The sequence below is a fragment of the Rhipicephalus sanguineus genome, chromosome 7 (assembly GCF_013339695.2).
Source record: "Rhipicephalus sanguineus isolate Rsan-2018 chromosome 7, BIME_Rsan_1.4, whole genome shotgun sequence".
Taxonomy (NCBI): Eukaryota; Metazoa; Arthropoda; class Arachnida; order Ixodida; family Ixodidae; genus Rhipicephalus; species Rhipicephalus sanguineus.
This window is the reverse complement of record NC_051182.1, coordinates 33,615,392-33,636,978: the sequence shown is the minus strand read 5'-3', so window position 1 is coordinate 33,636,978 and position 21,587 is coordinate 33,615,392. Positions and strand designations below refer to the sequence as shown.

At 48.0% G+C, this 21,587-nt stretch overlaps 1 protein-coding gene across 1 annotated transcript in view; it reads right to left on the bottom strand.

Moving 5' to 3' along the window:
• The window catches only part of LOC125759094 (sodium-dependent multivitamin transporter-like), a 35,376-nt gene extending 14,445 nt beyond the window's left edge, over positions 1–20,931 (bottom strand). Inside the window, exons 1-5 of the mRNA XM_049417361.1 lie at positions 20,810–20,931; positions 10,361–10,751; positions 6,285–6,350; positions 3,811–3,862; positions 2,581–2,648 (exon numbers count right to left, since the gene is read on the bottom strand). Of these exons, the coding sequence (XP_049273318.1) occupies positions 2,581–2,648; positions 3,811–3,862; positions 6,285–6,350; positions 10,361–10,751; positions 20,810–20,931 (699 nt within the window). The remainder of the gene's footprint in view (positions 1–2,580; positions 2,649–3,810; positions 3,863–6,284; positions 6,351–10,360; positions 10,752–20,809) is intronic.
• Between the last annotated feature and the right edge of the window lie 656 nt (positions 20,932–21,587).

Below are 21,587 nucleotides of genomic sequence, written 5' to 3'. Positions count from 1 at the left end.
ACCAAAATTGGTATGGTGTGACAAGAGTTCGTGACGAACATAATGACAGGTCCCAACATGCAAATCATGACACGCATGTCATGTGCAGCATGATTTACATGACATGATCTCGGGCCGCTCGCGGCCGTTTAACTGAATGGATATATACGAAAACTGGTATGACGAGACATTTCTGTATGACGAAGATAACTGACGCATGGTAACATGAAAATTATGACATGCATGTCATGTATGAGATAATTTACATGCCGCACTCGAGGCCGCACTCATGGCGCACTCGAGGCCGTTTTGCTAGATTGATATACACCAAAAGTGGTATTGCGCGATGTAACTCTATGAAGAACATGAATAACAGGTGGTAACATGAAAACCATGACATGGTATTGCGCGGTGCGACTGCATGACGAACGTTAACGAGAGGTGGTAACATGCCGGTTCCTGCCGGCGGCAAGTTATCTTTTCGTCCGCTTTACTTTCTTCAGATTTATATTCTAATTACTACAAATAACACCCCCTATACTTTCCTTGGCATTGCTGTCTGTTAGTTCTCATTAATATTGTGTCTAACAAAGAAAAACGAGCCCTTAAAAAGTAATCTTTTTTCCTTCATTCATAGCGAGGGTCTCGTTCTGGCAGACATGATGCCTTCAGGTAGTATGCGAGGGATTTTTCTTATTTCGTTTTACAGCGAAAGCTGTTATGAGATCACAACAACGGCCGTTTTTGGCGCCGTAAACGCATCGTGTCTGAAGAAAAAAAGATCACAGTTTCACCGCAAGCGCGAAGCAATGAATGAGAAGGCAACAAATTGTAATGTTATACGAAGGAAGGCTGGCAGCTAACTCTTTTTGGATCCGATCTCGCGTAACTATACAAAACGTTGGTGTAAGAGAATACGGCCGCTCCAGGGAGAGGTGCGCTTTTTCGCAGTCTCTTCGCGTTGAGAGCGCGCGTAAAAGAGTATACGAGCCGTTTGCTGATGCCTGCGAGATAGAGAGCGCGCAAGCGATCGTGAACGCGCTTTTAGGATCAAAGTTCGCAGTTGCTGCTCAAGCAACCCCCCCCCCTCGCATCCCTCTATGCTCATTCAAGACGGGCGGGCCGTTTCGTTTCTGCTTAAGCAGCATCGACGGCAGGTCTAACACGGGGGGGGGGGGGGGGGGATGTTATCGCATGCGCCCTCCGAGTGACGCAGATAGGCCAGCTCGTTTGATCTCTGCATCAGCCGCTATCGTCGCCGCTGCTCGCGAGCTTTTACTCACGGGTAGAACCTACGATGCGCGGTGGGATGTTATCAATTTGGACTTTATACTGAACATGACGGCAACGACAAAAACCCGTCGAGAGTGCCGATGTAATTGCTATCGCAAGAAAAGTAGCCACCGGACGGTCTTTGGTTGGAAAATAACTTAACAGCGCAGTCAACTTTAAGACTTTTCGACTTTAGGACTTTTAGGACTTTCTTTTTCTTTAGGACTCTAGAACACTCTCTCCCTAAATAAAAATAAAGCAATATATCCGTTGGCAGTTACGAACATGTACTCCCTATTTCCATATAATGAGAGCCATCTGTAAGTTCTACGTAGATCTTGTTCGTGGATCTGAAGGAATCTAAAGGACAGTTTTTGCAGTGTATGGGTAGGAAGTAGCATGAACTTAAGACTACGAAAACCTACAATGATGTTATGCTTTCATTATAGTAAGAAATAATATATGTACCCCCCCTGAACACTAGCTACATAACCAGGATTGCGGCTGGGTGACTCGAAGCACTCCGCCACATTCATGGAAACGATGGATTCGAGCGCTGATGAGCGTTGTTAGCACCTGGAACAAGAATGAATAGCTTCATTCTGATTTTCACTTGGTTTTTAATACACTAGCCGGTGGGGCGACCGCACCCTGCCCCGGCTGACCTCATAGTCGGGTTCTATGTGGCCAAGATGTACCAGTCGCTCAACGTTGGGAAAGTTGGCCAGTTCTCTACTAAATCAGCTAAATGGCCAGCAGCTGGGTATAGTGGAAGGGTTGGAATCTCATTGGCAACATTTTTTTAACTTTCAATGAAGCACTTCAAAAAGTGCCTGACAACTGCGTCTCATAAGTCAAGGTATACATGCCCCTTGCTGCGTCCAAGATTGCGTCTAACGCCAACTACACATTCAGCACAAACTACAATATTATCAACGCCGCGCTGATTCCCTTTTAGTCCACTGAAACCTAAGAGACTATCCACACCTAAGAGAATTTCTTTATTATGTTACTGCCTCAACTTCACGCATGATTTCAAAATCAATATTTATCGCCTTTAAGCACGCCGATTGTTCCTGTCCTATAGTGCACCATATCTAGAAAGCTTTCGTTGTGTACCTCGATTTGGCTCTCACGTTTTATTCTGGTCAAATGACTCCTTATTCTGTGAACGAGAAAGAAATTGAAGCTAGGCAGAGTTCAGTGCCGAACGAGTGATGTGCAACGTTCATACGCCGCGCTTCCGCAAAATTATCCAGCAGGGCTACAAAATATCAAGTATCCTCTACAACATTATGCCCCACTGGAAGAAGTTCACAGAGTTCTTACCAGTGCTGTGTAGACAGTGCCCGATAATCCAATCGCTACATTGCACCACAGGATAGGCGTGTGGAATACTGAAAGTTCGTTGTAATGCAACTCAGTATGCAGAAAAGTGTGAAGTAGTGGAATAAACAAGCAACACGGCACTTGCAAATCGCCACCGTTAGGCAAAATATCTTGCATGGCTCCACTTAGGACTTTTGTGACGAAGTGAGTGAGTGGCTCGCAACTTCATACTTGTGACGAACTCATGTATGCAGCACTTATGCACCTTATATGTTGAACATGAAGAATAATGGGCCTTAACGTGATTATGCAATGTTCATCACAAAGGTCCATCATGTGTGATGGTCGTCTAACAATCTGCCATATAGGTAGGCGAACCTTTTGCCTTTGCAACGAGCAGTCATTTTTCCTGAGTACAGTGATAATTTCCTAGCGTTTTAGCTTCGAAAACTATCTCTACTTTTTCTTTACTGAAATTATTTCAGGATTTTCTTGCGTCCTACACGTTATTTTACTATTTTGTGGCACCCCTCAGGTTACACAAACGTGAAGATGCACAGTATACACAGGGCATGCGATATTTTGTTGCCAATACAGTCGGACATAAATCATATTGGCGAATCTCTTGCATCAATCGTCGCTAATTTACTCCGTTGCTTGCGAGGAACGTCAGTTTTTGTTCAGAAAATATACAGGCTATAGACGCAGCCGTACCATAAAATATTTCATGCATTGAAATAATACTTATTATGTGCCTGTATTTCGTGTTTCGTTGTTTCAAGTGCGTGAAAAACATTCTGGACAATGTGCCTCAAAACTATGGTAAATACTAAGTGCTCTGCCAAAAGCGAAACATGAATACCATAGTGACACTTAACCTTAAATACTCGCACACAGGGTGAACTAAAGATGAAAACAAGAGTAAGGCACTAGAGAATAGTTCGCCACAATTGTCTATAAAATGCCGATGTAAGCACCACTCTGTTCAATCTATTTGATCTGCCAATATAGACAGAGGAAAAAATTAGGGGTGAAATGCCCTCCCCCTTCGTAGCTTATGCATACATATACGAACAAGCACACATACAAACGCCCGCAACAACATACACAAACGGTGTTCGGACCCCTCCTAAGTAAATTTCTGGCTGCACCACTCGGATCTTCATTGCGACTGTACCGATTTCCACCACCGTTTCGATGAGATTACTTGAGAAATGAATGGCACGGTACCTGTTTGAATTGCCAAGGACGCTGCGAAAATAGAGATAGCGCCGATACTTTGCTGCAAGAATCATGTCCAAACAAACATGTGTCAAATGCATGCATGACCGTCCACTGTTCAGTAGCTTCATTAGAGTAACAGTAGGGTCTATTAAAGGGACACTAAAGTGAAACAATGAATCTATTTAAATTGATAAATTTCTGATAACTCTAATATTGTTAATTTCACCATCATAGCTTCATTCATTAAAATTAAAATCAAGGTGAAAGATTCAGTGTCGTAACCGATAGACATGAAAAAATAAATTGAGAAAAAATACCCCGGAACGAATGGAATTTCAAGCCGGGCCCTTTGAGCGGCAGTCGAGTATTCTACCGCAGGGCCACGCTGATGCTTGAAACGCATTTGCAAAAACACCCTATACAGGCGTCATGTCGGGCAAGGAATAGCGTTAGCCTATGTAATACAGTGTGGCAGAAGAGTAAAATAACAACCAGTCATCACACAATGGCAATTGCGCACCGAGTGCGTGGTTTAATGCACCCTACTCATGCAAAGTGCTGAGCCATAATTCTTCAACGTCATCGGCCACATGCAGCATCAACAAAGTGCACATAATACCTTACATATGTGTAGCGGATACCTCGCTTATCCTCACAAAGACGAATAATGGCGCAGTAGCTACTGTCCGACTTCACAAAAATTATCATTTATGGCGTAGTCGATATCTTGCGGAAAGCCAAAACTCCAAACACAGTTGGCCTTGCCCCAACACGAAGCTGCGTTCAGAATTCGCATTAGGCAGTAGTGGAATCGTCGGTGAATTTTTTCGGCCTTTTCTCGCTAACAGAGCGTGTTCTCGTGACAGGCGTGGTGATTTTGGAATTGTGAAAGAGTTCCTTACTAATATGAGACAAATCATTTTTCTGTTTATTGTCCCTTCAAGTCAAACAGACCACTTGGCACGTTCGTAAATATTCATTTATTTCTAAAGGACAGAACAAAATAATATGCAAACATGGGGGAAACACACCGCTTGGCGAAGCTTGCGGTCATGTGTTTCTGGTGCTTCTGTTTTATTTGGTGGTGCCATTTTAGATAATCTGCTGGCTTTCCTGCCATTAAGCTGATTGACTGCTACATTACCGCTTGCGGGGCTCCATGGTGGACGCTGCTAGAAAATGTCATTAAATGGTTCTCTTGGACCCCTCTGAAAAGGTATTCTAAAAAGTACTTGGCAAGTCAATTAACTGCTGTCTCGGGAAAAACAGAATAAAGATGTAACAATAGCAACAACTCCGTCTCATCTATGCTGGAAAGCCAGGCATGTTAGCTATTTTATAAATTTAGATAACTCGTAGTTCCCATGTACTCTATCTTGGCGAAGTTCACCTGGTCTAAGTAAGGATCGACAAATTTCCCGGAGTGTGCGCGTTCTACGTATACGACATTCGTATGAGTGAAATGAGTTCTTCGGTTTGCTGCGATGCTCAGTTTGCGACACTCGTGAAGCCCAGCATTGCTGAGCTCACAGTGGGTCATTAATGCTTCAAAAGAGAGCATCCATCAGATTTCCAGCTGATGTGGCAAGGCGTGAGTTTGAGACGCACGACAAAACTTTTATTCGATCGCACTTCGAATTATAATTATTCATCACGCATTCCATAAGTGAAAGTGCCACATAATCGCAAGAAATAAATGAGCTGGCACTTCGAAACTTTGACTTTGGAAAATGTCTGCTGTTCAGGCTCGTCGTGACATGGTCAAGTTAGAACTAGAAAAATTGTAGAGCGTGATCAACCTAAATTATACTACACGTAAAAGGCGTGGAACACGCAGAACATATGCATGAAGCTTTAGTGTTATAGCGGCACGTTACAGTCGACCACTATAGACAACCGGTGCACATTTGCATTAAATCTTGTGACTTGTGCGCAAGGAAGTCATTTGAGACCGCAGAGGATCACGTTCACTATGCCTTCTCGTTCTCTAAAAAGACGAGAGACAAGGCCAGATGCACTGCATGGCTAATACATGAGGGAGTTGACCGGAAAGTGTTTTTACTAGCGCAAATATCTCTTGCAATATGAAATATTATTCAGAAACCTTGCTGATGCTCTCACAATAAGTTATCTTTCATTCACAATCTGTCATGCCCTCATTACTTCTGTTCACATATCGTACGACCATAATGCCGCTCGCAATTCCTGCAATATACAAGATTTTCGCACTATTTTACGAATATGTTCATCTTTATTTACCAATGCATCCAGCTTTATTGAGTTACTCAGCGCAAAATACATGTGCACCACCATCTGAGTGTGACTAGCGCAAACGATGCGAAAGGTTGGTTATGTCTCACTTCCTTATTTTCATACTGATATCGTACTTCGATGAAATGTATCTTACGTCATGCTACTTAACAGGCGTTACAGGCGTCAAGGGCTAACATTCTATGCATTAGCATCTTTGTTCCACTTACCGTCAAAATGATGTAAATGGCACATGCGGTTATTGATATCGTGCTGTTGAATCTCAGACGGATGTACTGCGTTAAAAAAGTGATCGAAAAGGGCAGCTTCATTACAATGGAAATAAAGGCGATAGCTGCGCCACTAGTTTCGAATTTCAGACAGCGAAATATTCCAACACAACTATTAAGGGCACCCACAACGATTCACTACAGCACAAAGGTAACAAACAAATGAATATGTGCATTAAACCTAGCTTGAAAAGCAGTGCCGACACAATACACCACCGACGTGTAAGGCACTCGACAGATCATCTATCCCTGTTTTTTAGATGTGAAGCATCTTATAGCGGAGTTCAATCCGGTAGTGGTGGTGGTGTGCGGCGTGACCACCCTTACTGCGCATGCGCAAGCGCTCTCCACACACCTCCTCTCCCTCTGCACTCCCCCTCCCCTACTCCTCTCCTCTTCCCATTTCCCCTCCTCTTCCCCCTCTCCCCTCCCCCTCTCCACTTCCCCTCTCCCCTTTGCCTCTCTACCCTCCTCTCTCCACTCCCCCTCTGAAACGCGGGCTCTACATGCCGAAACGCTGCTTCGCATCGCCTCATGGTCCCCTTTAGCGGGCGGGAGATGGTGTGATTTTTATGTGCGTCAAAGATGCAGGTATGGTGCTCCATAACAATGCGTAGGGAACTTGAAACTTTGTTTTGATGTCCGTGTTTTGATATTTTGACACCGGAGCTGTTTAAGCTTTTCGTTGCGCCGGGCAGCACGAACAGAAATTATCGTCATCATGAACCGGCACGCGCTGTCTTTGTCTTCTTCCTCCTATACGTCCTCTTCTTCATCTCCTGCTTCGTTCCGACAACACCTACGCCGATTAGTACAGCGTGGGATGCGATAGCTCTGATTGGCGAAGGAACGAGTAGAGAGATCGAGAGAAAGGAAGAGAGAACGAGAAATAAAAATCCCGAAATAAAGAGAAAGAGAGAAATTCTTGGCGAAAAAAAGTTACTTGGGGAGGTGAGACTCGAACCCACGTACCCACGATCCGAAGGGGAATATCTTAACTCGGCTATCTAGGCACGCGACCAAAGCGTCGCGTAGCCTTGCATAGTATAGCACACTGGTGGGAAAAGGAAGTGAAGGTGAGGAGGAGGGAAAGGAGGAAGGGAGGAAGTAAAGCAAGACATAGAAAAGAAGGAAGAAAGAAATAGAGAAAAAGAAAGGGAAGAAAGACAGAATCAGAAATAAAAAGAGAAAGAGAGAGAATCAAAGAAAGAGAGAGAAAGGAATATGGAGAGAGAGAGAAAAAGAGATACAAAGATAGAGGGAGAGAGAAATACAGAGAGTAAGCGAGAGAGAAAGGCAAGAAAGAGAAAGAAAGACAAAGAGCGACAAAGAGAAAGAAATACATATACATCTAGAGAAAGAGAGAAAGAAAGAAGGAAGCAAATAGAGAGAAAGAAAGAAGGAATCAAGTAAAGAGAAACAAAGATGGCCACCCAGCTCCGTTCTTACTTCAGGCTGGGCACCACCAGTGCGAAGTTGCCTTCACGTTTTGTTTTCTGTGTTCATGCACATACCGCCCAAGTATGTATCGAATTAGGGATGATCACAGTAAAGTCTGTCAAAAAAAACAACCAACCCGCACGCTAATTTTCACATTTCTCAACGTCCAAGATGTGCTAGTATTTTGGACTCCGCTTGTATCTCCTAAACAAATATTTTTTTCTTTGCTCTGACCACACATTGCGCTTGCTCACCTTTTTATTTTATTGCCACGTTCTAGTAGTTGGTCAGCTCACCAGAAGGCCATGAACCGGCGAATGACTAAACATGAGCATGCCTAATGGAGTCATGAGCCGGCTACTAAAGATGCTGCTGATTCATCGCATCAGGTGAGCCGGAATTGTACATACGAAAAAAATTTTTTTTCATCATTCCTTTTCTGATTTGCCTTGTAAGATGACCAACTTTCACGAAGAAACAACATCCGCATGCTAGTGCATGTGAAATTGCCTGAATTTAACATTTACGAAGCAACACACGTGTACACAGCAGCATGAATGGCGAAACCACGGCTACAGGCCACAGCAGTAAGTGCGGATACGTGAGGCGCGTGCCCTGCCGGGTAACCTGTTCAGTGCTGGTGGGTAATGGACACTGAGGAATAGCGGGCGCTCTGTTACATGCAGTGACTGAAACAAAATTTCGTTAGAGAACAATACATATTCTGGTATCGGTAATTTCTGACCGCCTAGCAGTAATTTGAGTAGTGCTTACGTCACTTGTTTTTCGCGATATGACGGTAGCGCTGCTCTTCCCTACTGGAAAGACACTCATTCTGTACAGGGAATCGTAAAGAAAGTGCGTTGCTTCCACTGCACTTTTGGACTGAAAATACCTTCCTAGCGCATACCTTTTAACAGCAAAGCTGTTTAAGCTGATCGTAATTTGTGCTCCGTCGAGAAAAATTCCACAGGTTCTTATGGCCCACAGTAATAGGACAAGCCCCACTACTGAGTACAGCAGGGGCGGGCGTCACACGAGTGCTCTAACCACAGTTAAGTACGACGGCCGTTAAGCCTAACGGCTGTTATACATTGTCACACGTCAACCCTAACCGCAGTTAATCCTCTAACGGCCGTTTTCGTAAACGGAGGTAGGCAACCCCTGTTAGCGCCGTAAACTGACAACATGGCGGCCCCCATGTCGGACGCGAGCATCTCGGCTTAGCGAAATATCGAGCCAAAAGCGCGTCAACTGGACCGTTGCGACGACGGAGGCGTTGATACGCATTTGGGAAGATACATTACCGGCTTTGAGGTACAAGTTCCTCCGTGCTGCAAAAATCTCGGGTGCATTTCACGAGATTGATACACGGCTGCGTTCGTTCATTGAACAGGGCTACACGCTATTTGATAGACGCGCATCAAAACACACTGCTGACGCGTCCATGATCGAGCGTGAAGCCCTGTACAAGGCGTTGTTATAGCGGTGTTGCACGAACGCAGCCATGTATCAACTAAAGAACGCTTGGAAGCGCTGCCAACGTGTGACAGCGCCTCTGTCTGGTTTACGGTAACTGTTGTTACGTCCGCTAACTGCAGTTGGGAATAACAGCGGTTAAGCTTACCCGTGTGACAAGGGTATTAGACGGAAACTCGGCAAAGTGAAGCCCGTCAAAGAGAGGGAGGAAGAAAAAGCGAGCGATATAAAGAAAGAGAAAGAGAAAACAGAAAGAAATAACGAGAATAAAGACATAAAAGGACAAGAAGGGAGAGAAAGAGATAGAAAGTAACAGACACGAAAAAGAGATAGAAAAAACAGAGATCAAGACAGAAAGATAAAAGAAGAGAGAAATAACGAAAAACAAACAAAGACAGAGAGAGAGAAACAGAGAGCGAGAAAGAGAAAGAAATAGAGAAAAAGAAAGAAAGAGAAAGAAATAGAATGAAACAGATACAAAAAGAGATACAACAAACAGAAAGAAAGGGAAGAAACAAAGAAAAAATAAAGAGAAACAACATAGGCCACCGAGCTGCGCTCTTCCTTGAGGCTTGACACCACTAGTGCGAAGCTGTCGTAACATTTTTTATGAGCAGTTCATTGCAGCTAGCACTTTTGTGTACAAAGTTGTTCCCGATGCCGCGATGATTTGAAATTTGCTCTATTAAATGAGAGCCTGTTCCTTCATCAGCGGCTGCGCATCTGCCCTAATCTAATCTGAAGACCAGTGTGCTCCGAACGCGAGGAAAGGATCAAGTCGTTCAACGGATTACCGAGTATTGCCATGTTCAAACTAAGAGAGGTGCCCTTCAAGCCAGAGTAAACGTATTCAATGTTAAAAAAATGAAGTGGGATATTTCACGAAAACCACTCACGCCTGACTTAGGAGTTTGATCTAAAGTTTCAAAACCAAGTATGAATGAGCCGTCAGGCGCGCTAGTGTGCCGAAAAAATTCTAAGCGTTTGCATATGCATCGTGCTGTTATTCGTCACGTCAGCTCGCCCTAAAAACAACTCATTCAAGGCTAGTGGCCCAGAGAAGCGTGTTTTTTCAACAAAGCAGGTCTTTTACTAACCTCAAAGATTGATGCCACTTCGAGGCGGTAGACTACAGGTACAAACACGTGCGTAGCCAGTGGGAAAAGAAATAGCGGCATTGTGCACGCCCACATGAGATGCCAGCCGTAGGCGTAATAGTGGGCAGGTATGGCGACAAGCCCTACTGAGGAAAGGACAGAGGCCACACTTGAAGCGGCCAGCGGAAGCATCATCAGTGTCCGGCTGCCGAGGAACACTTCCAGCAAAGCGGAAGTTCGACCAGCATGTCGCCCATGTTTGCGGAAGGAGAAGTAAAGCCCCAGGGAAAAATTTCCCACGACCAGAACTGCGAACAGGACGTATTCAAGGGTGTTCACAACCGACGACATCTTCGCTTTGTTGCGGTCCTCAAAGCAGCCTCTGTCGAACCTGCACGATACATTCGGGTATTGAGTGACTCTGTATGGACCAAGATCGTCATGAGGTTTTCAGCTTTAAGCGTTAATTGTCAGTGTGTATGCTGGATTCGTACGCTTATTCTTGCTGCTGAAACGCAAATAAATGAAAAAGCAAAATCTGCTTACTACGCAAGACTCAATTCGAAGCATTTCTGTTCGAAGCAATTCGAAGTAGGTCTTCCTAAGAACGAAAAAAACAAAATCAAGCCATTTACATCTTTGCACAACGCATATATAAGTTTAGCAGAAAATCCAAATGGGAAAGCTCAATGCTTACAGAAAATACAGACAACTACATGGCAACCGTTCTAATTATAAGGTAACGGCCATGAAAATAGTTGAATTGTTTTAGAATTGATATGGCGTTAGTACATATAATTTTATTTTGACAGTTGCAATGTTATTCAGTCATGAAAAGCCGAACGAAGATGTGATCATCTGGACTTTTATGTGCGGCGCACTTTAGGGGCCCGGGCTGTTGTCTCGTGTCATCTGCTGTAATCTCGTGACCTCTCATGTCGTGGTTTGGCGTCACGCAGACAAAACCACGTATAGAATAGCCATCTATGGCATAGTCATGTATAGTATAGATAGCAAAGACGGGGAAAGCGAATTGAGGGCGAGGATGAATGATGTGAGGGTGAGGGCGGAGAGATTAAGTGATCGCATAACCATATAGTATAGTATAGCAAGCGGTGGGAAAGGGAAGTGAGGTTGAGGTGTAGGGAAAGGAGGACGGAAGGGTGAAGCATAGTAGAGCGATGTATAGTATGGTATAGCATTGCTTAGGTGCACTTGACTGTGGCGCAAAATACATTTCGTATGGAGGCCACATCCTGAGCTCCTACGAGTGATTAAGCAGTGCATTGATAAAAGTGGCGAAGACACCTTTTTTTTTTTCTAAAATGGAGATTTCGGCTGCGAACTTCGTTGCCCTCTTAGAAGCCTATCTCAACCACACTTTTGTGTCCTTTAAACATGGCATTTTTTACAGAAAAATGGCATTTGCATTGGATCACGAGGAGCACCCATTTTATGCGACATCTTTTTATTTTGCTTTGAAGGCGCGCTACAAAGTCATTTTACTTCATCTCATCCGAATGTTCTTAAGGTTTTTAGATCCGTCGATGATTTTTAGTTGCTCTTGACAATAGATGCCCTATGCCTTGCCCTGTGATGGTTGAGCTGATTTTAGATGTTTTAGAGCAAATGCTACGGGGCTTCTGTGTACGAATGAGCTTTCGAAGGACAACTCCTTGCAGTGTTTGGACCTTAACCTAACGCTTTTGAACAATTATGTTTGCTGTGCGTACCTCCCGCGATGCAAGAAGAAATTGTTATAGTACGACTCAGCGCACTTAAAGATTGTGAAGCGGGGCATCGATCTGCTTTGCTTAAAGTTGGCTTTGCGCAGATCACGTCAGCATGTTATGCAGGCTAGTTTTTGCTATAACACTGAAAGACTTTCCAAAGTTGGCTTCCCTCAGTTTGTCGTAAGCTCCGTGGTAGAGTCCCTGCTGCAGAAGTTGAAAGCCAGTGCTGCCAGTGCAAATGCGCAGTCGAAGGAAAGGGAAAGGCAGTGCCTTATGTGCACCGTATGAGTAATAACCTCGAAAAGGTGGCTACCCCGTACGGCACCCCAGCCGTTTATTCAGCTCCCAATAAGTTGGCTCAGTAGTGCCCGCGTATCACACGCGACGAGCCGAGGGGCTGCCAGAAGTAGCATGCAAAATCTTTTATACCTCTGTCACTCGGCCACCACCGAACTCCATTTAACTCCGTGCGGCATTTAACTCCCTGATGGAGCATTACGAGAATGGAGTTGTGGCCGTGCTACACGGCACGGTGCAAGCTTTTGAGGATTGGCGCTTGGGGCAGAAACAGCGCTGCTGCGCTCGTCGAAACGTCCAATTTTTTGCCTGTGCAGTCGCCTTTAAAGCAACAAAGACGTATTTTTGTGTGTTGATGAAGTACTCGGAATCACCATTGCTCTCACAGTGCTTTTTCGTGCGCCTCGCACGTGCAGAAACAAATATGGCGCGACGCTTCGCAGCAGCGACTTGGCGAGGCGTTGGTGTGGAGAGTACAGGCTCTGATGTCCGAAAAAAATACAACCAAAACTTACACTGCGGGGCGTGAAATGCTACGCAAGAAGAGAGCATAGTTTTTAAAATTATAATTGAGCTCATTAGGATGGTTTTGCTAGTGCGGTGTTCTTTGCAGCAGTCACTGTCTGGGAACGAGAGTACTCCATCAAGCCGCAAAGGTCATTACCGAACTCCCTCCACCAAAAGCTACATTTAACTTCCTCAGCGAAATGGTGACCGTGTGACATGAACCCCCTCGAGGAAAAGACGAGGGAGTTAAATGGAATTCCCGGGTGTCCGTGTGACAGGGGTATTAGGGGCTGTGCGCAAGGAATGGTCCATGAAATACCCCTTAAGCTGCGGTATGTCCTACATCGGGCAAACGGGACGTTGCGTTAACGACAGACTGAGAAAGCATGCTAACGGCGTAGGTAAGAGAGATTATGCGGATCTTCCCGCGCATTACAATACCTGTGGTTGTGTACCATGCTTTGCGCAAGTTCTAATTCTCGGCAAAAGTAGCAAACAAACTGCTACAGAGTTGTTGAAAGCCTTTTATATAAATGAAGCAGGAAACAAACCGCTAGTGGGCTTTCGGAAGCCTTCTACCTAAAAACAAAAGGGCCTGATTGTGTCACTGACACATCTATAACTTTGTACTCCCCCTGAAATGCGCTTTGTCTATAATATGTTAACTTGATCCTGTCGTTCCTCGACATACGTTGACTCCTCGCGCATGCGCGGAAGGTCTCTTTTCACCTGTACGTTTGCGGGAGTGTCATTAAAAGTTGGAAATCGGCGCTTCACTTTCTTCTGTAATCTACGCCCCTTTTTCACGAAATGTATATTGCGCCACCGTCAGGTGTACCTAAGCAACGTAAACACCAACTCGCTCAAAGAGAAGTCCTTTTGGTGAAGAGTGGTAAGTTGGGCGAGCTGGTAACGATGCATTATGTAACTGCGCAAAAAAACGGATGGCGACACAAGAGGAGAGGAAAACACAAACAGGCGCGATATGGGTTCCTCTTGGCTTTTCTTCCTCCCCCTTTGCCCTGTCTTGCTTTTTATCCTGTCCTTTATATTGCCTTCTTCTTGCAATAAAGCTTCAGTTGATAGTATGCGCCTCTTTGTGCTTTCCTCTGCTCTTGTGTTACCGTCCATTTTTTGCCCAGTTACATAATGGTCCTTTTGGTATGGTAAGGCAAAGGGGTGCGATGGGAGGTGAGGATGAAGAGGAGAGGAAGCGGGAAGACAGAAGGTAAAGCATAGCATAGCCACGTGTAGTAGAGTATAGTATGGGGTGGGAAAGGGAAGTCAGGTTGGGGAGGAATGACGTGAGGAAGAGGGAGGGTATAGCTTTGTATAGCAGAGGCGAGTGGAATAGGGAGGCGAGTTGTAGGTCGGGGACGTGCAGGTGGTAAAGCGAAGACGAGGTTCCTTCAGCGCTAAACCATGCCCATCTTCGACTATCTTTGCATCACTTTACATTTAATCGCTGCGGCTTCCTCTCAGCTCCGCTGTATACTGCCATTTACGGCTTAAAGTCACTTAAAGCAAGGCATTATTTTGTGGATGATGCCTGATCACGTAAAGAAAAGAAATAGACGCAAGCGGCAATACGCTATCCATGTGTCTCTGAACATGATTACCCTTTCCCTACCGAGTTTTTTGGCCGGAAACAATACAAAATACAAATTAGTTTTATTTGCATATTTCATTTTACGTATCTTGAAAACAACTAAAAATGATTCAGAGGCGCTTTATTCGCAAGATACAAGCAAAATATTCTTTTTAAATGTACACAGTATTGGCTTCACTGCACTGCACTACGAGAAGTGCGCTAACATCTCCACTCTTCGGGGCAGAAAATGTCTCTTTGAAATTTAAAAATATAAAGCGGAAGGAATCGAGTCCATGAAAAACCTTGCACGCGCCGGGGGTGGGGGGGGGGGAGTTTCCTACGTCTAAGGGTATCCACTGCCGATACGCCGAAATGCGGTCGTCGTTCGAATCCGATGATTTCGAGAAGCCATGATGTTATGTGCGGTCGCTGCTATGCGTAGTCGCTGCCCCACTCACAGGAGAACCGAAATTAATCATTTTGTGAAGAAGAAGATGCGCCTCCATCCAGCAGCATCGCCAACGCTCGGCTCGCTCGGCTCGTGTCTCGGATCGCCGCTGTGCCTCTGGACGCTTCTTCTCGCTTGCTTGCCGCTGACGACCATTACGTCTTACAACGACCAATAAACCTCTTCACATTTGGTGGAGGGTGCTGTTCATCCCCGTCGCTACACCCTGGAGCTGCGTAGCCGGACGCTACCGCCGATCATGACTGACCACGTAAACCCACCGGCGCCTTCGTCCCTGTCCGTCACCTGCACCGGGCTTCCTCGGCTCCGGGACCCAAAGGTCTTCAGCGGTGCAGATGAGACCGACGTGGAAGGCTGGCTTGACCACTACGAACTGGTGAGCGCGCATAATAAGTGGGATGACCCCGACAAGCTTTTATCTGACTGGCGTCGCCGAATTGTGGTACAACAACCACAAACAGAACATCCCCACATGGACCGTCTTCAAGACGTCCTGCTCTGAAGTATTCAGTCGACCAGCTGTCCGCAAGCAGCGCGCAGAGCAACGCTTGCGCGTCCGCTCACAGCAGACTGGAGAAAGCTTCACAAGCTATATTGAGGACGTCGTAGACCTTTGTCGACGTGTCAACGACACCATGCCCGAAGCTGACAGGATCAAACAAATCCTGAAGGGCATTGACGATGGCGCTTTCCAAATGCTCTTGGCTAGGAATCCGGGCACAGTTTCAGAAGTCGTCAGCTTGTGTCAGAGCTACGACGAGTTGAAGAAGCAGCGCGCTCTGACTCGGCAGCCTCCACGGGGTGGCGAGTCGCTGTGCAGTCTCGACACCATGCCTGACCATTCGACGTTGCTTCAGCAGGTTCGAGACTTCGTCCGCGAGGAAGTTGCCCGCCAACTTTCCTTAATGCCTTTTACTCACGAGCCTACCACCCGTCTGCCCACCCCGCTCCGCACTGTTGTTTCGGAGGAGGTTGCCCACGCTGTTCCCCTTGCGCGCCGCGAGCCGCCTCCATCCAGCCCTGTTCACTACGCGCGTGCATCGGAGCCTGCGGCCGCTCCTGTCGCCTATGCCCAAGCCGTGCAGCCTGTAGCCGCGCCCCTCACGTATGCTGACGTTCTGCGTAGGCTTCCGCAACCACCTTACACTACGCACTCGCAGCCCACGCAACCGCCTGTCTATCCTTCCACTTGGGCAGCACCGACAATCGCCAATCCATGGAGGACGCCTGATAATCGACCGATTTGCTACGCCTGCTACACTCCTGGACACGTCGCCCGCTATTGCCGCCGTCGCCCCCAAACTTTCGGCGACCGTGCCCGGTCGTCGCAAGCCGGAAGCCAGCCCTTCCTCCAATACGTTCCTGGCCCATCACCGCGCGATGCCCCTACTCACCGCCCTGACTTCCAGCCGCAGCGCTCACCATCTCCTCGGCGGCGATCGCCGTCCCCCATGCGTCGCCGGCCCGGACCCTCCGACCAGGAAAACTAAACGCCGCAGTTCAAGAGGCAAGAACTGCGCCATCTCCGAACTGTCCAAGCCCTCACTCCTCCCCAACTAACGTGGTCGCCATAACTGTTGAAGGTGTTCGTACGTTTGCCCTTGTGGACACCGGCGCCGCCGTTTCTGTCATAGCCGCTAATCTCTGCCGTGTATTACGAAAGGTAACGACGCCGCTTTCGGGACTGTTGCTCCACACCGCAAGCGCGCAGCAAGTGACGCCTCTCGCAGCCTGCACTGCAAGAGTGGTCATTGAAGGCAATCTGTACATCGTTGAGTTCATTGTCCTTTCTGCCTGTTCGCATGACGTCATCCTCGGGTGGGACTTCCTATCCCGCCATAATGCCGTCATCGACTGCGCACGCGCCGAAGTTGAGTTTTCCCCATTGTGTGACGCCCCATTACTTGACGCTCTTCATCAGCCGCCCAAGCTGCTCGTTCGTGAGGATACCGACATTCCGCCTGGCACTTTCGCACTGGTCCCTGTTTCCTGCACCTGTCACGCTGCTTGCAGGCGAATGTCTCGGCCGCGTGGAAGATCTCGACTCTTCGTCTTTGGTTGACGTCCCGGATGACTGCTGCGACCCACCAAATGCCCTGTCGGCACTCGGGGAGTCATCCAGTGATATATTTTCCAGTGCCATCGCCGATACCCTCACCCCTGCCGAACACGCTGACCTACTTGCTCTTCTGCACGAGTTCCGGAATTCTTTCGATGTGTCGCAACCTCAACTGGGCCGCACGTCGCAAGTACAACATTACGTTGACACCGGTTTACACCAGCCGCTGCGTCAAAGACCATACCGCGTCTCCGCTGAAGAGCGCCGCGTCATTAACAACCAAGTCGAAGACATGCTTCGTAGAGACGTTATTCGACCATCGCACAGTCCCTGGGCGTCTCCTGTCGTACTGGTGCGTAAGAAAGATGGATCTATCCGGTTTTGCGTGGACTACCGTCGTTTGAATAAGCTAACCCGCAAGGACGTCTATCCTTTGCCGCGCATTGACGACGCCATTGACACCCTTCACGGAGCAGAATTCTTCTCGTCACTGGACTTGCGGTCTGGCTATTGGCAAGTTCCTATGGCTGAAGCCAATCGCCAGAAGACTGCGTTTATTACACCTGATGGCCTATACGAGTTTAACGTCATGCCCTTTGGACTTTGTAACGCGCCTGCTACGTTTGAACGACTTATGGATAATACGCTACGTGGTCTAAAGTGGTCTATGTGCCTGTGTTACCTCGACGATGTCGTGGTTTTCTCCCATGATTTCCCTACACACCTCCGTCGCCTCAGGCACGTTTTGACTTGTCTGACCAACGCTGGCCTTCAGCTTATCCTCAAGAAATGCCGCTTCGCTGCCCGGGAGCTCGTCATCTTAGGCCATATCGTGTCCAAACAGGGCGTATTACCTGACCCTGCAAAACTTCGTGCAGTCGCGGAATTCCCTAAGTCCACGACCATGAAGGAACTTCGAAGTTTTGTAGGTCTATGCTCCTATTTCCGGCGCTTTGTTCGCAATTTCGCATCCATCATGTCACCGTTAACCCAGCTTCTTCGCGGCGACGTGAACCTCTCCTCCTGGTCCTCTGCATGTGACGTAGCCTTCGCTACACTGCGCCGCCTGCTCACCTCCCCACCTATTCTTCGTCACTTCGATCCGACGGCTCCTACCGAAGTACACACAGACGCCAGCGGGGTCGGGCTTGGCGCTGTCCTCGCTCAACGAAAGCCCGGCTATTCCGAATACGTCGTCGCCTACGCTAGTCGCACGCTGACGAAAGCCGAAACGAATTACAGCGTGACTGAAAAAGAGTGTTTGGCTCTGGTGTGGGCGCTTGGAAAGTTCCGGCCGTACTTATACGGCCGCCCGTTTGATCTAGTAACCGATCACCACGCGCTTTGCTGGCTCGCCACGTTGAAGGACCCTTCTGGCCGCCTAGCGCGATGGGCACTTCGCATCCAGGAGTACGACATTCGCGTCGTATACCGCTGCGGACGCAAACACTCTGACGCTGACGCCCTCTCCCGCTCACCTTTACCGCCAGATCCAGCGTGCGCAACCACATGCGTCCACCCCTTGTCATCTCTCGATCTCGACTCCATTGCCACCGAACAACGTCGTGACCCGTGGATCGCTTCTCTTCTTGATTATCTATGTGGAACATCCACCATTCCTGTATCTCGATCCCTCCGTCGTCAAGCTTCCCATTTCACCATCCGCGATCAACTGCTTCATCGCCGCAACTACGCTGCCGATGGCCGCCGATGGCTACTGGTCATTACACGCAGCTTGCGATCCCAAGTATGCGCCTCTCTTCACGACGATCCGCAATGTGGCCATACCGGGGTGTTCAAGACATACGAGCGCCTTCGCCATCGCTATTACTGGCGCGGCATGTACAATTTTGTGCGGAAATTCGTGCAGTGCTGTCCTGACTGCCAACGACGCAAATCGACACCTTTACGTGCGACCGGCGCATTGCAGCCGCTTCCATGCCCTGCCAAGCCATTTGATCGCGTCGGCGTTGACCTCTACGGTCCCCTTCCAATGACCGCAGATGGCAACCAGTGGATTATCGTGGCTGTCGACTACCTGACACGCTACGCCGAAACTGCCGCTTTGCCTAGCGCTACCGCTCGGGATGTCGCCTCTTTCATTTTACGTCACTTTATCCTTCGACATGGCGCCCCTCGAGAGCTCCTTAGTGACAGAGGCCGCGCTTTTCTCTCCGAGGTCGTCGAAGCTCTGCTCTCGGAATGCCACGTCATTCATCGGACAACCACAGCATACCACCCGCAGACTAACGGGCTCACGGAACGGTTTAACCGCACCCTGGGTGATATGCTCTCGATGTACGTCGCATCTGACCATAGCAACTGGGACCGTGTTCTCCCTTATGTAACATTCGCATACAACACCGCGATACAAACAACTACCGGATTTTCGCCTTTCTTTCTCCTTTACGGACGCGAGCCTTCACATACTATTGACACCCTACTTCCCTACCGTCCTGATGCTTCCGAGTGTCCACCTGTCTCCGAAGCTGCTCGACAAGCCGAAGAGTGCCGCCAGCTCGCCCGCACGTTTACCTCGCAAGAGCAGCAGCGACAGAAAGAAAACCGCAGCACTTCACTTCCAGACCCTAGTTATGCCCCAGGGTCTCTCGTATGGCTCTCTGTCCCATACCAGACTCCGGGACTCTCCTCGAAGCTCGTTCCAAGGTACGAGGGCCCTTACACCATCTTGGAGAAAACCTCTCCAGTTAATTTTCTTATCGAGCCAGTTTCTCGATCGGATGACATGCGCGGGCGTGGACGTGACATCGTCCATGTTTCCCGCCTCAAGCCGTACCATGAGCCTCTACCTGAAACTTCTTAGGTCGCCAGGATGGCTCCTTTTTCAGCGGGGGCGATTGTGAAGAAGAAGATGCGCCTCCATCCAGCAGCATCGCCAACGCTCGGCTCGCTCGGCTCGTGTCTCGGATCGCCGCTGTGCCTCTGGACGCTTCTTCTCGCTTGCTTGCCGCTGACGACCATTACGTCTTTCAACGACCAATAAACCTCTTCACAATTTAACGAAGCTTCGGCAAGCAAGGGCATTTTTTTTTCTGAAAGGAGCTGTCCCGTCACGCACGCACCGCTCGCGCACTGAGGAGGACGCCATTTTCTAATTCTAGTTACGTGACTCAAGTCCTTTCTCGACCAAAATCTATGCTTTCAGCGCGTTTTCTTAATTTTTACTCTGCTATCAGTTGAGGCCAAGGAGAACACAGAAAAATGAATCAGGATAGCTTAACTGAGGCGCCCCCAAAGGTTTGTTTCATGGTGGACAAGCACAGCTCCTCTTCGGTGGGAACGGTACAAACTGTGTCGACGAGCTCAGCTCGTCTTCGGCAGAGAAAAGGTTAAAAGTTTTTGGCTAGACTACACAACGATATCCATGAGCTAATATAAGCTGCCACACCTTCTTAAAGAACAGGCCTATAATCCACTAAGTCAGGAATCAAGATATTAGAAGAAGCGTGTATCCAACCCAGCTAAGAACAGGCGGCCAAAGTTAGTTTCACCCGGCAAACCAGAACTCGCATCATGGTTGACCCCGTCCCGCGTCCCCCGACCCAGGGCATAACGAAAGTAGAATATTGTCTACCACAGAACACTTCTATTTCTCCTACGCGCAATTTTATTCAAGTTTTCTCCTTTTCCGAGGGACGCTGCTCCTTCATCTGCATCGACGGAAGCTGGGCCTTCCACAGCTCAGCCCAGCCCGGCATATTCCATTGCGAGCGCCCAGGTAAATCAACGTGCCTGGCTGAGAACCGATGGGGCCAACGCCGATGGTCCCCACCTTGTGCCGGTAAACGCGGGGCCTAATGCGACACCGAGAGGCCAGAGGTCAACCTTGGCAATCTCATCGAGGAAACGGACCACATGCTCCAGCAGCAGCGAAGACGCCGAGCTGTACTCCATCACTGGAAAATATTCGTCGGATGAGAGCTTTAAGTCCGTGAGGAGTAGAAAGGCAAAAAGAAGAATTATCTAGGCGTCTTCACCCGCGAACACTTCAACCTCGAAGGCAAAAGGAGAACGCTGGCCGTACACCATCTTATTCATGCCCGAGGATACTTCCATCAGCCTTCGAACAGTCAACAGGCAAGTTCTCTCTATGTTCCTTGAGGGAGTGGAGCTGGATGAAATCAAAGATGTCCGCGGGAACACGCGAGACAATATTCTCGCTGTGGACAGGGCAAATGGAACCACCCTAGGGAACCTTTGCAGTGTAGAGGACCTGGCCGGCATCGAAGTCCGGCCAGTTATTATACTGGACGCTTCCTGAAAGACTCTTGACACCCCATTGGAGCCTGCATGAGGCTAAATTTCGCCTTACAATGCCAGGAATTCGTAAGAAGGCGGAGTTCTCGTCGCCAGCTTTAAAGCAGCTGTCTCCGCTGATGCTGCAAGACGTATGCGAAGACCTTGTTAAACATTACACGGACCTTCCCAGCACGTTTACACGTTACCTTCCCCGCAAAAGCTGCAACTTATCACTTTAGAATGTCACATAAGACTACGTTGACTGCTGTAGAGCTTGCGGCCCTCCGCAATGCACTTCGCAGGATTCAACT